The 15,977-nt window shown below is 43.9% G+C and overlaps 1 protein-coding gene across 18 annotated transcripts in view; it reads left to right on the top strand.

Moving 5' to 3' along the window:
* Positions 1 to 15,977, top strand: part of TENM2 (teneurin transmembrane protein 2) — a 1,151,751-nt gene that overhangs the window by 1,051,298 nt on the left and 84,476 nt on the right. For all 18 annotated transcript variants that reach the window (XM_086711354.1, XM_086710697.1, XM_086710377.1 and 15 more), the window contains 2 exons: positions 10,883 to 11,093; positions 15,351 to 15,470. In XM_086711354.1, the coding sequence (XP_086567480.1) occupies positions 10,883 to 11,093; positions 15,351 to 15,470 (331 nt within the window). The remainder of the gene's footprint in view (positions 1 to 10,882; positions 11,094 to 15,350; positions 15,471 to 15,977) is intronic.

Here is a 15,977-nt window from a genome sequence, read left to right on the forward strand (position 1 = left end):
AGTAACTGTTCCAGCTTGTTGCTCAAAGGTGTTGCCGGTGGTGACAGCCCCTTTTCTTTCTGAGGGGCCCAGCAGGTCATTGTCTGCCACCCCACCAGCCCGCCACCCCCTGCTGGGCTGGCTTCTGTCTGACCTGTCAGTGGGCTCTTTGAAAGCAAGGTTGATGAGGGGCACAGGGGAGGGGGGAATAACTGGACTGAAAGAGGCCAGGAACAGCGGGCAGAGGGTGAGTATTTGGGGACATCGGTGGCTGAGATCAGAGACCCTTGCTCTCTGTTGCCAGTAGTTTTTGTAACAGAAAAGTGGGGAGATGGCAGCAGCCAGGATAGAAATCCCCCAGGTATAAAAAACATGGCCCTAGGCTAACAAGGGTGAGACTGTGCCAGAGAGGCCTGTCAGGGAATGTCCAAGGTGGGCCAGTTCTCATCAAGTGAGATCATTATTCCTAGAGGCTCTGTTTGGGTTGAGGAGAAGCAGCAGAGGGAGGAAAAGGGGGGAAGGAAAAAGAGAGCAGGCTGAGAGAAAGAACAACTAGAAAATGAAGATGTTTTCTGAAGCCTCAGTATTTCGTTCCCCATGTCCTACAATACTCACCGGATACCTTTATAAGGCCATGACTACTCATAGCCTCCTATGAAGAATTGAGGATAGAAGCCATTGGAGGTGGACAGCCAGAGGGTGAATCACTCCTCCATCATTTACTAGCTGTGTGATTATGGACAAGGCTCTTAACCTCTCCAAGCCTCAACTTCTTCATCCGCAAAATGGACATCATAGAAGCCACCTCAAAGTGTTCTTATGAGCATATGGGATGATGGCTGGATAAGGTGCAAGGTGTAGGCTGTCAAAGCACAGAGGAGCTTAAGCGGCTGGCAGAGGAACAGCCCTGTGTTGGTCCACCTATCAGAAGAGGGAGCGAGGGCAGAGGGCTGGCTAAAACACTTGGCATCCCAGATTTTCAAAAGGTAAATCTCCCTCCAGTATGTATTTAAATTGTTCCTCTTCTGATTGGCATAGTCCTGCCTTAGGTAAAAGAGCTTAGTGCAGATAATAACATGTCATAGTGGTGGGCACAATGACTCCTGTGTGTTAGCCATTTGGAACATTCTACTGTAACAGACCTTATGTTGCAGATCCATGTAGGACTTGGCTTCAGAGTGCTACAAACTGGGTCAAACCCAGCCCCAACATGCAAGAAGCTGTGTGGTCTTCTGCAAGTTATTTTCTTTCTAAATCTCCAGTTCCTCATCTGTAAACAGTGGTGCTAATGATGCCTGAAAATCTGGTGGTGATTTAATGAGGGGATGAGTGTAGGGCACTTAGCATGGTGCCTAACACCCAGTAAGACAGTAAGATTTTCTTTTTTTTTTTTAATGTTTACTTATTTATTTTGAGAGAGAATGCATGAGCAGGGAAGGCAAGGAGAGAGAGGGAGAGGGAGAGAATCCCAAGCAGGCTCCACACTGCCAACACCAAGCCCAATGTGCAGTTCAAACCCATGAACCTTGAGATCATGACCTGAGCCAAAATCGACAGTCAGACACTGAATGGATCGAACCATCCAGATGCCCCCCACCCCAGTAAGCTTTTCATAAATGCCAACCATTAGCTCTGATTAGACGTGGTTGCCATTAATGCTTCCTCATCCTACTGACCCCCCCCCCCAGGTTGTGTCACTTAACATAGGGTCTTTTTGCTGAAATACACTGGCTTTGGGGGGCACTAGAAGCCCAAGGACAGGGACTCTGAGCTAATGTGCTAGTAGTGATGATGTGTTGTGTGTTGCACCTAATCATCCCAAAGTGTGCATTTGTGAGAAGGTGAGAAGGTCATTCAAGGATAGGGCTACCACTTGTGAGTATTGAGTAGATGAAGGTGTGGCTCGTCCTTCCAAGGACAGAGCTCCCAAACCTAGAGCTCTGTGTCCATGAAGTGCTTCCCAACCTGTATTGCACTAGACTATTGTGGGGAGATGCTCTGGGACAAAAGGGGTCCATGGTCAGGAAATGCTTCATGTTCCATTGCAATATTAAAGATTCATGATGCATATTCACATGTCAAAGGCTCTGAGAAGTCCTGCTGTAAAAAAAAAAAAAACTAGCTTACCTGCTTCACCAACATTTCCCAAGTTGTATCCTCCAGTGTCACCTCTGCTTCTATGTTTCAGGGAACCCCCATTAACATCCCCCAGTTTGGAAAACCACTTTAGTCTCTCAGAGTCAGATATACTGCTATGGATATTTGTGGGACATTCTCAATAATTCAGAGCAGGGGTTCTTGAGATTTAGTCGGCAAAAGAATGACCTGGGAATCTTCTTTAAAATGCCAATTTTCCATTTCCATGCTCAGAAATTTAGTAGGCCTGGGTGACAGCAAGAATCAGCATTTTAAAATCACTGAGGTGATTCCAGGGCAGGAGGTCAGGAAGCATGCCTTGACCAACAGTGGTTTAGAGCCTGACTTCTGGAAGTCAGGGCTCAGAACAGCAGCATCAGCGTTACCTGGAAACATAAGGAATGCAGACCACTGTAGGACCAGAGAATTAGAATCTACATTTTAACAAGGTCCCGGGTGATTCCAGTGCTGGTTATATTTTAAGAAGAATTGGTTTTAAAGGTTTTTATTGATGGTGCTTGTTTTTGTTTTTGTTTTCCATTTGTTTACTTTTGATAAACACTCAAAAAAAAAAAAGAAAAAAGAAAAACTGGATACACACTACAAGCTCATTGTCACAAAATTTCTACCAACCCTTACCCCTAACCCCATATGTGAGGGGTTGACCAGATGCCCCAGTAGCTTCCTGGTAAGCTAGAGTCCCATTAAAAAGTGGTCTTATCTAGATTATATCCCTGTCTTCAGTAACAGTGCCTGGGTTTTCCTAAGCAGCCTTTGCTTTCTTTTTCGCACGTGTCCTGAAGAGTAGGAAACCAAGAAAAGCAGCTCTCAGTGGGCCTCCATTCTGCCAGATCTCTGGTCAGACATGATTGATCTTCCATTGCTAAGTGTAAGAAAAGCCAAAGGTGCTTTGGAGCAAGGATCTCTGGCCTTGGAACTCAGGGACTGTCAAAAAAGAGTTGGCAAGAGGAGAGAGGAAAACTTCCAACAGGACTTCCAGCAGCAGCACAAATACAATCCCACTTCTTGCAATATTTAAGAATGGTGGTTGCTCTGGTTGGGAGGGAGGGGATGCCTGTGTAACGATGGTCCATCAGGCAGCCGGGGTATTAATGGCAGGTGAAACCTTCCAAATGAGCACCCTGTCAGCCAATCTATTGCTTTAAAAGGTTGGCAATGTGGGAGACCTAACAGAGGCAATGAAGAACTAATCTCATATTGCCAGGTTAAATCAAGTCAGCCTTGCCTGCTCCTTTCAATTTTTAGTTACATCAAGCCAGAATACTTTCAATTATCCCTCACTTCCAACTTGTCAGCAGGCATTGGGTAAAATGCAAATGGAACAGTACCTTCCCTGGTGGAGTGCAGAAAATATTATGAAGAATAGCCTCCACTAGTTGAACTCTTCCTGTGTATTCAGTGCAATATCTTCATCATCTCATTTCATGTGCACCATCTTATGGAATCTCCACGCTCTTTGGTGAAGTAGGTGCTATTAAGTCCATTCTATAGGTGGGAAAACTGAGTCACAGGAAGTCGGTCACTTGCCTCACTTGCCAAGGTTACATAGCTAATGAATGATAGAACAGGGTTTAACCATTCTGACTCTAAAGCCCATATTATTTTGCTATTTGTCTAACTGGACCAAGAATCCAGTGCTGCTCTGGGCAAGTGAGTTCTTGAGCTTTGAAGTGCCCCCCACCTTTGAAATTTTCTAAGTTTTCCTCCAGTGGCAGGGAGTGGCCAGGGTCAGCAGTGCTGTATGGGTGAAGCACGCCAGCCCAGACTAGGACCCACCTGAGCCCTGGTCCCTATTTCTCCATTTCAGGGTGCTTTCTGATCCTCTCTCATTCCTTACCCCATCCCCATGCATGTGAGGTTGACCAGATTCTCAGAGATATTTGGGGATTTGCATTTATGAGATATCTCAGGGCCCATTGCCCAGCCTTAATTCTAGTGGACAGATTGGCAAGTAGATTGCTCCTGCTGGCTGGAGAAAAATTTTGCAAGATCATGTGAGATCAGCCTGCCAGAATGGTGCTGATATGTCAATTTGGGTAACTCAAACTGTTCATGTAGACAGGGGCCCGGACAAAAAATATTTGCTAGGGACCCCACACACTTTAGACACAGTCCTGAAAGAGCTCACCTTAAAAGAAAATAATTCCCAAGGCAAAAAAGAATACTACAGCTGCCTCATTTCTTTTTACTCAAGAACCTCTTTATGTGCCTGGCCATTCAGACTCTTCCAGCCTTTGCCAGCGAGCCCTCACCACTCCTTTATTTCCATCACAAAAACCAAACAGCATAGGCTTCTTCCTTCTTGCCCCAACTTGTTGCCTCCCCCCTTCCCTCCACTCTTTGTTAATTTTCTACCTCTCCATCATTAACTGATCTCAAGAATGACCCTAGGATTTATTGGATCCACCACCTGGACTCCCTGTATTTTCCTTAGGGAAATGAGAACTTGGCAAGTACCTCACTCTGTGTGCTAAACAAACCTATACGATGCCAAGAAGACTCAAAAAGGAGAAAAGAAATAGAAAAGATTCTGAAGCACATACTAGGTTGCTAGGTGCTCACAACTGTTCATGTACCTTGCGTGGATTATCTTAGTCCTCTCATTGCTCATGTGAGGTATCATCATGCCCACTTTGCAAATAAGGAAGACAGAGCACAGGCAGGTTGGTATCTTGCCTGAAGTCAGTCTGTTAGCAAGTACATAAATTGCATAATCTTAAATATACATCCCGATGAATGAATGTGTGTGTGTATACATCCTATAGATATGTGTGTATATATATATATATATATATTTATGTGTGTGTATACACACACACACATATATATGTATATATATAGCCTATATAGCCAGGTGCATAAGGTGAGGATCTAGAACCTTTCCAGCAACCAGAAGGTTCTCCTGTGTCCTTCCCAGCCAGTACTTCCCCATTAAGGTAACTGCAAGTCCTAACTTTCTACCATAATTGATTCAGTTTGCCTATTCTTGAACATCTGATGAATGGAAATATAGGTACTCTTCAAAACCTAGGTTTTAACCAGCCTCTTGGCCCAAGGAGTAGGGAAGGCAGATTTGGTGGTTGGTGATGCCACTCACCAAACCATAATCTGGAAAGAGTGAAGCTCAATTTTAAAATCTGAGATGATAACCCATTCCCATCAAGTGCTATGTGCAGACTGTAGCAGAGCTACCCACGACACCTGAAGTGAGTTGTTGGAGTCGATTCATGCCACCCTGTCACAAAATGAAACTAAGAAGAGTAAATTTAGATGTTTCTCTGAAGCCTTTAATACCCAAGAAAGCTGGAGAGTTCATGCAGGTTATAAAGGGAATCACTTGCATACCAAGCTACAGGGAATAAATGACACCAAAATTGAACAAAATGCTTTCATCTGGATTCTCCATAAGCTGCCCAGTTTACAGAGATCAAAGAGGAAAATAAGTGAAATGAATGAAATAAACACCCTCTCATTCCTGGAGATGTCCCTTCCCTGTAAGAGTGATGTACAGACTCAGGCAGCCTTCCCCAAACAGAAAACATGCTCATGTTTCAACCAACTCTGAAATACCCAGTATCTGCTATGGCTCTCTGCAGCCTCTCCATTAACCCGTGGCCTCCTCCCCCTGAGCATAGCTTCACTAGTAAGTGTTCAGTTAAGGCTTTGAGGTTGAATCTTTTAAAGGAACTCCTTTAAAAATCTAACAGAGCGAACTAGGCAGGGGCTGGAAACAGCTGGCGCAAACTTGTAGCCAGCCCAGAAGGCAAGTGCCACCTTGTGCCAATGGTAAACAGCTGAATGGGGGCTTTGAATCTCACAGGTAAATAGTGTGGTCCCCAGCAGCCTGCAGTGCAGGGAATAAATCCCCAGGTATCTCGTTTCTCATGTTGATTCCTTTTAGAAGCTCATTTTAACCAACCAGATTCTTTCCCAACTGTAGGAGTAGACAAGCCTGCAAAGGTAATTAAATCTCACGGCCACCCACACTTCCAGAGTTGATGGGTGTCCACTGCCCTGTCTTCACACTCCCTTTAGGAAAGAAACATCACCTCCTCCTGATAATGAAGAAGACAAAGATTAATGATCTCACTGGTTGCCTTTTCCTACTTTTTATCCAAAACTCCTTCATAGCCACTTGGATAACTTACTCAGCTTCTCAGAGCCTCAGTTTCCAACTTTATAGAGTGGATGATGGCGTGATAATGGGCGTGACACATAGTTAACAGAGTAGTCACTGTACCAGGCACTGTTCTAAGTACTATATGTGTAATAACTGCTTTAATCCTCCAAACTGTGCTTTCTAACATCACTGTCATCAGTTCATTTTGTACACGAGGAAACTGAGGTGCAGAGTGGTTACTAGCCCAGGGTCAGCAGATTGGGTACCTGATCTGAGAGTCAAACCCAGACAGCCTGATCCAGACTATGCAGCTTAAGGGTTATATTATTCTGCTCTGTGGGGTTATGTGAGGATTTAAATCAAGGATATGTGCAAATCTCGTTCCACCCATAGCATTTATTCATACTGTCCATTTACCTATTGCTATTTAGAAACATAGCATTTTTGACAGGATTCAACCTACCCATAGCAAATACCAGTGAATGACTCTAATAGGGGATATTAATTTCATTTATAACCATGTCTGGTTTTTAATTTTTTTAACTTTTTTTTTTCATTTTTGAGAGACAGAGATGGAACATGAGCAGGAGAGGGTCAGAAAGAGAGGGAGACACCGAATTGGAAGCAGGCTCCAGGCTCTGAACTATCAGCACAGAGTCTGATGCAGGGCTCAACAAACCGCGATATCATGACCTGAGCTAAAGTTGGACATTTAACCAACTGAGCCACCCAGGTGCCCTGCCATGTCTGGTTTTTATAAACTGAAAAAGTTGAAAACTTTGCAGGGTTTCTGGTTATAGTTCATTGAACACAAACTATGCCGAACTGATATGTGTGTGTGTGTGTGTGTGTGTGTGTGTGTGTGTGTGTGTGTATCTGTTCATTTATTCCCCATCACAGCACCCTATGCTATATGCATTATTATAACTCAGTTTTACAGGCCAAGAAATTAAAGTTTGGCAAGATTGGTTATCTAAGCTTACACAACCGAGGACTAGAGGAGATGAGCTTCAATCCCAAATCTGTCTGATTCCAGAGGCCAGGAACCTCCCTCTGATGCTGTGTAGACTTTTTGGCTTTTTACTTTAGGAATTCTAATTCAAAGGAATCAATTTAGCATCAACCTGATTTCTGCTTCACGTTGCCAGACCTGTTATGGAAGACTCTCTGATTTTCTTTATCAAAAGCAGTAAAAAGAATGCCTCCCACATTGTTCCCAGAAAGTTTCTCCACATCCATATTTCTCTGAAATGGCCATTGCAATTAGCGTATGACATACACATGTGGAATATAGCCAGAGCTGTGATTTAGCATGCATCCTGACAGAAAGCACCTAGATAATTCTCCACGGCCACATCTCACAGAGTGAAGTAAATGAGGACCCATTAGGCAAACGTGGGACACTGCTGTGGGGCCTGCTCAGGATGGCCTGGGTCATTTTCCCAAAACGCTGAGTCAGAATTGGGCCCTTTTTGAGGTCTCTGCACACCTCTTTCGCCACCCTCACTGGGTAAAAGCCCACCAGACAAACAAGTAGGTGGATAAAGAAAGAAATCGGCCAATGTCACGGGAGGGCTGTGCCGCTCTCGCGCCCCTGTTGAATAGAGACGCTGGCAGCCTCTCGGGTCCTGAACTGGCAATTCAGGACAGTTTGATTGCCTGCTTGATTGTTTGCAAGATAACTGCAAGATTGTCAGTGACAGGGTAATTTACTGAAGATTGCCATGTCAGACTCCATGCAAGGGGCTTGCTGGCATAAAGATGCGGCTCTCATGACTGACAGGCCGCTGGGAGATAGCAGTGCCAATTTAAAGTTCACGGTGTCGTTTGAAAGTGTTCGACAGCAGCAGCCCATAATCATGCAACATGATGAGGTCATTACAGGAATAACGTATGCTCACACTTAATAACCGATAGAACCCCAAATGCACAATCTCTGGAGCAGTTCAATGCAAACATGTAGGAGGAAATCATTTCTATCCTTTTTTTTCTTTTTTTAGCATTTGCCATCTGCGATTGCTGATGTGTTTATGGGACATCTCCTGCCAGACAGGCCCTTAAATAAAAAGCCAAGAATCGACAAAACAGTAGGGAAATTTGAGGTCCACCCTTTGGAAGAAGTTGCAAGTCCAGAATGAGTGGCAGACTAGCAGGGGTTGGGGAGAAAAGTGTTGAGTGCTTAATAGAAAAACTGTCCCAGGTTATTATTTGAGCCTGATGAGGTTCTCAAGCTGGTTAGATGGAAGGGGTGGTAAATCGGATAGGGGGTAGGAGATGTTCCCAGCTTCAGGAGGGAAAGACCACCAGAGACAGATGGAACTTCTAATGGGAAGAGGCCAGTGGCCTTAAAGAAATCTATAGTGCTACTAACAGTGTGTTTTTTCTCACCTGCGAAGTTTCTGTAGCTGCTGAATGAAGCACTGCCAACCTATCTCAGCAGGATAATTTTAAATCCAAAGCAGGCATTCCATGGTGGATTCCTTCTGTCTGGTGGAGGCAGTCCACGGAAGGTGATGTTAAAGGCAGAATGCTATGCGTTTTTTCTTTTCTTTTTCTTATTCTGCCAGTGGCTATGGGATCCACTATACAATCTGAACATAGGTCTGTGATGGTGCTCCAGCATCATCCTGCTGCTGAGATACAATTCTCTGGCCCCATTTCTTGGGTATGAGATTTGTGAGGCTCTAGGGAGCACCTGATTCAGCCAGCATATCAGGCAGAGGTGTTCAGAGCCTTGATTTCGAAAGTCTCTAAATTTAAAGTGTGTGCGCCTGCTCACCCTCCTGGGTCTGCATTTCTAGGAAATTCTGTAAATCTAAATGTGTTACGAGGCACTGAAGCCACATTTGCCCATGTGGAAAATGAGAGGCTAGTTTTAGTAATTTAAAGCCAAGCAAAACACACAACCTCCTAATTTGTTTGTTTGCTAAAAAGAAAGTAATGCATTAAAATAATTGTACATTAATTGCTAAATTACAGTGGAACTTCGGTGAAATTACATATTTCAATTTTGTTAGCAGAACCAAATGAAAAGAGTAATGCCAAAAAATTACATTGTAGTAAATTTAAAGCATGCAGCCAGGCCTCTGATTCAGTGTTCCAGTACAAGTGTCTGTCAAGTCCCAGCCCAGGGTTTGAGTACGTGTTTCCATGATGTTAATTATGGCCCCAAAGTGTCTTGCTATCAAATCTGGGAGGTGCAAGCAAGTTATTCTCCAATCTTCTCCACTGTGTGTTCAGTCAATTCCCAGCAGAGTGAATAAGGGTTGGCCAACTAATCCATTCTAATAGGGAATTCCAAAGAGCAAACACTACTCGAAACATTCCCATGCTCAGCCCTAACACGCGTGTGAAGAATGGGAAACAGTCATTTATTCATTCAACAAACCTTTGTTGAATACCCAATTCCGTGGCTGGCACTAAGTAAGGCATGAATGTAGAAATGAATAAGACACTGTTATTCTCTTCAAAGAGCTCATTTTCCAGACAGGAAGGCAAGCACACAGAGATAATTGATGCTAGCCCAAGGAAGTTGGCATTAACAAAGGTTTCTAAAATTTATTGCGCATTAGAATCACCGGGCAAGCATGGGTGAAAGGCAGATCCCAGGACCTGTTCCTGGAGGCTCTCCCTGGGAAGCTCGGGAATAGACCCTTGAGACCCATGGGATTTTTGATGCAGTACCATTCTTTGAGAAACTGTGATTCAGGGATACACAGAGCAGGAGTACCATAACCTAGTCAGAGGCATCACCAGGAAGGCTTCCTAGAAGAGGTGGCCATACCTAGTCTGGGTTGTAAAAGATGAGTCGCATCTGTTTCCCCACTGTACTGTCAGCTTCTTAAGGACCAACCCCATCATTCTTTGTTCTTCATACCATGTTGCATTTCCAGAACATGGATGGCACTCAAATATTTGTTGAATGGTACATGAATGATAAGAAACAGCCCAGGAAAGGGATGTAGGGCCAAGGACCTAGTAAATCAGGATGTTCAAAGTGTTATGGGTGTGTAGCAAGGTGGCACCAGAAACGATTGGGTGAACTGATAGCTTACTTTCTTGGTGCTGGAACCAAAGCCATTTTTCCACATTTCCCAGAAAATGCAAAACTCACCCACCCAGTTCTCACACTGGTCAGCAGTACCTTCCCTGTCTGACAAGGAGCAGAGATGGAACATTTTTCTCCATTAAACTGAGATTTAAGGAATCCCATGCATTTTGATGATTTGTGCACCCAATTAGCACAAGACCCTGAGAACTGGCTATGGGTAATTTTTAGTGCTGCTCTATCCAAAAGCAAAATATTTGGTTTTATTTCCAACCACTCAAATATACTTGCTCATAACAGAAAAAGCAGAAATCCTAGCAAAGTATAATAAAGAAGAAGGAGAGAAACACACTAATCTACTACCTGGGGATAATCATTTGTCCACATTTTCAACTATTTCCTTTCAGTCTTTTATTTTCTATGCATATATACTGGAATTAGACTAGACTTGTCGTGTGAAACCTGCCACTTCAAGCCCTTGGGAAGGGTTGATACTGTTCATGACAAAGGTGTTAGCATCTCTCAGCAGCTTTGTGTTGTGCAATGCACTGACCCTGGCTCTCCCTCTGCCCTTCCAGATGGCCTGGTGGATTGCCTGGACCCTGACTGCTGCCTGCAGTCTGCCTGTCAGAACAGCCTGCTCTGCCGAGGGTCCCGGGACCCCCTGGACATCATTCAGCAGGGCCAGACAGACTCGCCTGCCGTGAAGTCCTTCTATGACCGCATCAAGCTCTTGGCAGGCAAAGACAGCACCCACATCATTCCTGGAGACAACCCCTTCAATAGCAGGTGGGCACCCTTCTGTCCACACAGACCCCGAGGTGGCTGGTTGCCTCCCTATCAGAGCAGGAAGAGGTGCTCCCGTTTTTCCATGGGCCCAGTTGGCCTGGAAACTACCCCATGAGGGCAGCTCCTTGCTCTCTATGGGTCGAGACCCAGAGCAGAGTCCTCATCTGTCTGTAGGATTTGGCCACCTTCAACCTAGAACCTGCTGGAGACACCTGTTGATTGTCTGGTTTTTAGATCATTTTTATAATCTGTTATTTTACAACATTTCATTACTTTATCTCTCTTTATAAAATACCTCTGGTAATGGCTTTTGTTTGATCATCACTGAAATACTTCATTCAATAGAGTATTTTTGAAAGCAATTATTAACTTAATAACATAGCTTATCATTTCTGGCACCTTAGAGCCAAGATAATGCCAGTGGCTAGAATTTATTGAGCACTTATGAGCCAGACACTTTATATAGACCATCTCTAATCTGCAAGCAACCCCATCAATTGCATCTGCTAACTGCCTACTTTGGGCAAGATGTCATGCTGGGGCATGTTACCCCTCTTTGCACAATGATAGAGTTTCTCTTATATTTACTTTTGCTCTCAGTTGCTAATTTGAGACTTATGAATTCTAGGGGCAAATTCTAGATTTATTATATAGTAAGTTTGGCCCTTCCTCCCAGGACAAGTTAGAACTGTACACCCAGAGAGGAGAGCCAGGGGGAAGAGTTGGCTTTGAGACAGCCCATCCCCTTCTCCCTTCTAGGCACTGTTTCTGATTCTGGAGGTAAGAGAAAGGATAGGAGAGGCAGGGGACTTCTTACGGTCTGCCTACATATCACAGATCTTGCTCTTGGTGGGTCTGGGTCCAGATGTCGGTATGTGCAGATGTGAAGATGGCAGGCGTAGTCTTCTTGGGGATATCTGTCTTATCTCTATGCTCCTTTCTGTAGAGAAGTAAGAATGGATGGTTGGGTCCTCTTTCATGAAGCCTCTAGGAACCTTGAACTTGAGTGGGGCACTTCTGGCCTCCTCACCCCACTAACTATCCTTCTCATGCCATTCTTCTCTTAGTTCTCTTTATCCTACTTCATTCTGGGGAGGCCCAGAAGCAACTCAGGAAGTACGCTGCCCAAGCAGCCTTCCAGCCAGCAAATAAAATACCTGCTCTCACTTCTTACAGGAGCCCCTAGCTTTATAAATGATTCTCTTGGTGCCCCACCTTAGACTTTGGGGAGGAAGCATCAGCAGGTCATGACTCAGACTCTGCTTCTCCCTGGGAGAGCCTGGCAAAGGTGGGATGGGGAGGTAAGAAATAATGGTACAGCCAGTTAATTCTACAACCCCTTAGAACTCTCTGGGAAGTTGTGCAGCCCCACTTCCTGACAGCTCTTTTAATATGAGGGCTCTTGGGCTAGCAAGGTCACATTGGGCTAGCAACTTTAGCCTCTCTCTGTCCTAGTTTTACTAAAAAGAAAAAAAAATCATCTCAGCCCTCTTCTATTTCAGCCCTAGCACCCCTCTAGCCGTGTCATATTAGACAACTTATTTAACCTTATAAACTCCATTTTCTTGATTGATAAAATTAGAATAATACTATAGAATATACTCACACAGTTATATTATTACCTTAATACAAGAACCCCTCAAAAATAAAAGAAACCATAAATATCTGATCAAAAAAAGTACTTGCTTATTAAATCCTAGTTCTTGGACAGGGATTCTACAGGTATATTTCCCTTAATTATGAACATAATTCCTGTTGCCCAAGAGTCCTGAATGGCCCTAGCACCAGGCCATAAGCATTTCACTATAGTTTACATACAGTTTGCTAATACTGTAAATGCATCTTTCCAAAGCCCATGCTCTGTTCAGTTTCCTATTAACATTTCATTTTTTCTACTCTAAATCCAGTAATTTCCTGTTATTCTCCTTTTTGTCCCTTAAAATTCAATTTTATCCTCCTCACCAAAGTTACCACTTCCAGAAGGCACCTTGAGCCACAGCCAAGATGCAGAAGAGGAGGTAAGGACTCCAGAATATCTGTGGACCATAGCAGCCCCGGAGATCTGGGCAAAAGAAACTTGCTTTAGAGAAAGCCTCTCTGATGCTTTGAAAGTAGCAATAAATAGTACCACCCAAATGAGCCCACACTCCAGCATGTTGGTGTAGATACGTAATTCAGAAATGCAAAATGTAACTCCAAGACATAGGTTGAAGCTCACCAAGCATGTGAATTTTAGCGTATTATCCTCTGACCAAAAAAAAAAAAAAAAAAAAAAAAAATGAAGGAGGAGGCTAGGAGTAAAAAAGAAGTTAATTCAAGACTTCTAAGAAGGCGTTTCCCCAAGATAATGGCATACAAAAATAACTAAAATGCCTTGACTCCACCACTATAATTTATAGAGTAGATCTCACTATCTAGATAATGTGATAATTGTTACACATCAATAATCATAAATAGAAACGAACTGATAGCATGTCTCAGCTGAGTCTTTTCTGTGAATTGTCTGCCTGGAAACGATATGAAGCCAGCAACAATGAGGAACTAGGAAAATAGAGAGTAGGAAGCCTAGGCAACCAGGCCCCTTTTATTCCTGTGGTGCTCTGTAAAGTCTTATGCTATAGGAACGATTTAAAATAAATAACAGTTGTGTAAAAAAAAGGAGGGGAAAAAACCCACTGCGAGATGTACTCCCAGCTTTGTTTTCTCATCATAAACACTTTGTACCTTGTGGTCATCAACACACATCGATTTTAAAATCATGCCTTGGAAGGCATGAAAGAAATCTTAGTCTGCACTAAGATAAGGAAATGGAATTGAACAAAAGAATTATTTTCATAATTTAGTTTTCCACTTTCAAAAGCCTCTGGCATTATGGTTGGAACCAGCTAAAAATGGGATGCATTTGTCAGGCAGCCAGTAGCAGACAATTAGAGCTGTCAGTGGAACAGTCTAAACCCTCGTGAGATCATCAAAGGGTTGGAGTTGAACCATGGCAGGGGCTGGGGGTAGTTATTGCTAATAAAAAGAGAGGTGCCAGGAGAAAGCATTCCTCCATGCCTGCATCCCACCTGAGATAGCAGAAGTAAGTGCAATCCAAAAATCAAACAGACTTGGACAAGATTCTGGCAAAGAATGGGTCAGCTTGATTACCTAGCCCAGAAATTGGGAGTATGTCCAGGAACCTGGAAACCTGAGAACCTCTCTGCCTTTGTCAAATTGCCCAGTGGCTTGAAGGCTAACAATATAGCTGCAGACCTGCCTAATAGGCTGGAGACTCAGTGCAAAAATGGAAGTTCTCAGTAACCCATTTCTCTATGAAGTCAAGAAAATGTAGGTAAGAGGAGGCATGTGCATTCTCCCTGTATGGATTTTGAGAGGACTGTTGTGGCATCTCTCTTGCTTTAGGGGATTTCCCAGACGTTGCTTGTTGATACTGTCATTCTTGCAAAAGTTCTAGTTACTATGATCTGGAGAGAGGACAGCTTTCTCTGACAGTGGAAAAAAGTTGAGGGGGATTTCAACCACCCCTGCCCCTGCCCCACCAAGATAGCAGGAATTTGATATAAGAGAAATATAGTTACATGGAAGTCAGAACCCAGGATAGTTCTACCAGAAAAAAATACGTAAAGCTCCAATACTCTCTTTTCCTCAGGCTGTCATGGAGTGTGAGAAATTTTGCTCTTAAAGAGCAGCAAAAAAAAACAATGTATGTATATGTCCCAGCCCCATAAAAAAACACCTCTGTGCACTTCTCTCCATTCCCTCTGACATCCCAGCCTGGAGGAGAAGAGTAACATTGCCTTTCTCCAAGACCAAAAAAGGAAATGAGTAGCCAGATGGGGAAGCTCTCACCCGAGTATAATACTCTCTGTGCCAGACTAAGGCACAAGCGCGAGTGATGAGGGCAGCCTGAAGCTCAGGCCAAACAAAAGCCAAATGATGTCAAGAAATGGAGCAAGGCCAAGGGTAGAGGGAATGTGCACAGGAGACCCCATCGGCCAGCCAAGTGACTAGAGATGCTGCCCGTGGATTTCACTCCAACATGTCATCAGCTCTGTTCCTCAAGGAAAGCAAGCGTTAAGACCTCTCCGTGAGGTGTGATTATGTGAATCCAGAAATTAATATTGAGAGTCTTCTTACCTTAGCAACCAGATGAGGATGGGTGGAGACAATGGCAAGATGGAAGGAGAACTTGACATGCCCCCTTGTCTTATTTTCCTGTGTGTGGCTCAAGACTTGTGTTTCTTTTTCTCTCAGCTTGGTTTCTCTCATTCGAGGCCAAGTAGTAACTACAGATGGGACTCCTCTGGTTGGTGTGAATGTGTCTTTTGTCAAGTACCCAAAATATGGCTACACCATCACCCGCCAAGATGGCACGTAAGTATCTTTGCGGGGTTCTACCTACTCAGAACTGAGGATGCAGGCAAAAAGACAGATCATGCTATTGGCTTAGAACCACATGGCTTCCCCTTGTGGACTATAGTGACCACCAGGCAAGACCCCTAGTGTGGATCCCCCCAAATACATTTTTTTGCTTTGTGGTATAGTATCTAACATGAAAAACAAATAGAAGGGCCAGCCTGTCCAAGGCTGCCAATAACCATCATTCTCCCTTTTTCCCTGTCAGGTAAATACTTTTCTGTGTGTGTACATGTACTGGGATTGCAGCTAGGGGAGGGCAGATTCTAGAAAGAAAAAGGCAAATTGGCTCTTGGAAATTCTCTCCTATTTTAAATCAAAGTCAGTGCAGGGTGACAAGCATCCACATGACATAGTGTCCTGTGGTGAACCCCTTCTGCTTTCATCTGTGGCTTTAGGAGCTGTGTTGTTTTTGTGCCTGTTTTGAGGGGGTGGGATGTAATCAGAAAAGTCTAATTAAATACA

Source organism: Puma concolor, chromosome A1, assembly GCF_028749965.1.
Source record: "Puma concolor isolate L17-30 chromosome A1, mPumCon1.1.hap2, whole genome shotgun sequence".
NCBI lineage: Eukaryota > Metazoa > Chordata > Mammalia > Carnivora > Felidae > Puma > Puma concolor.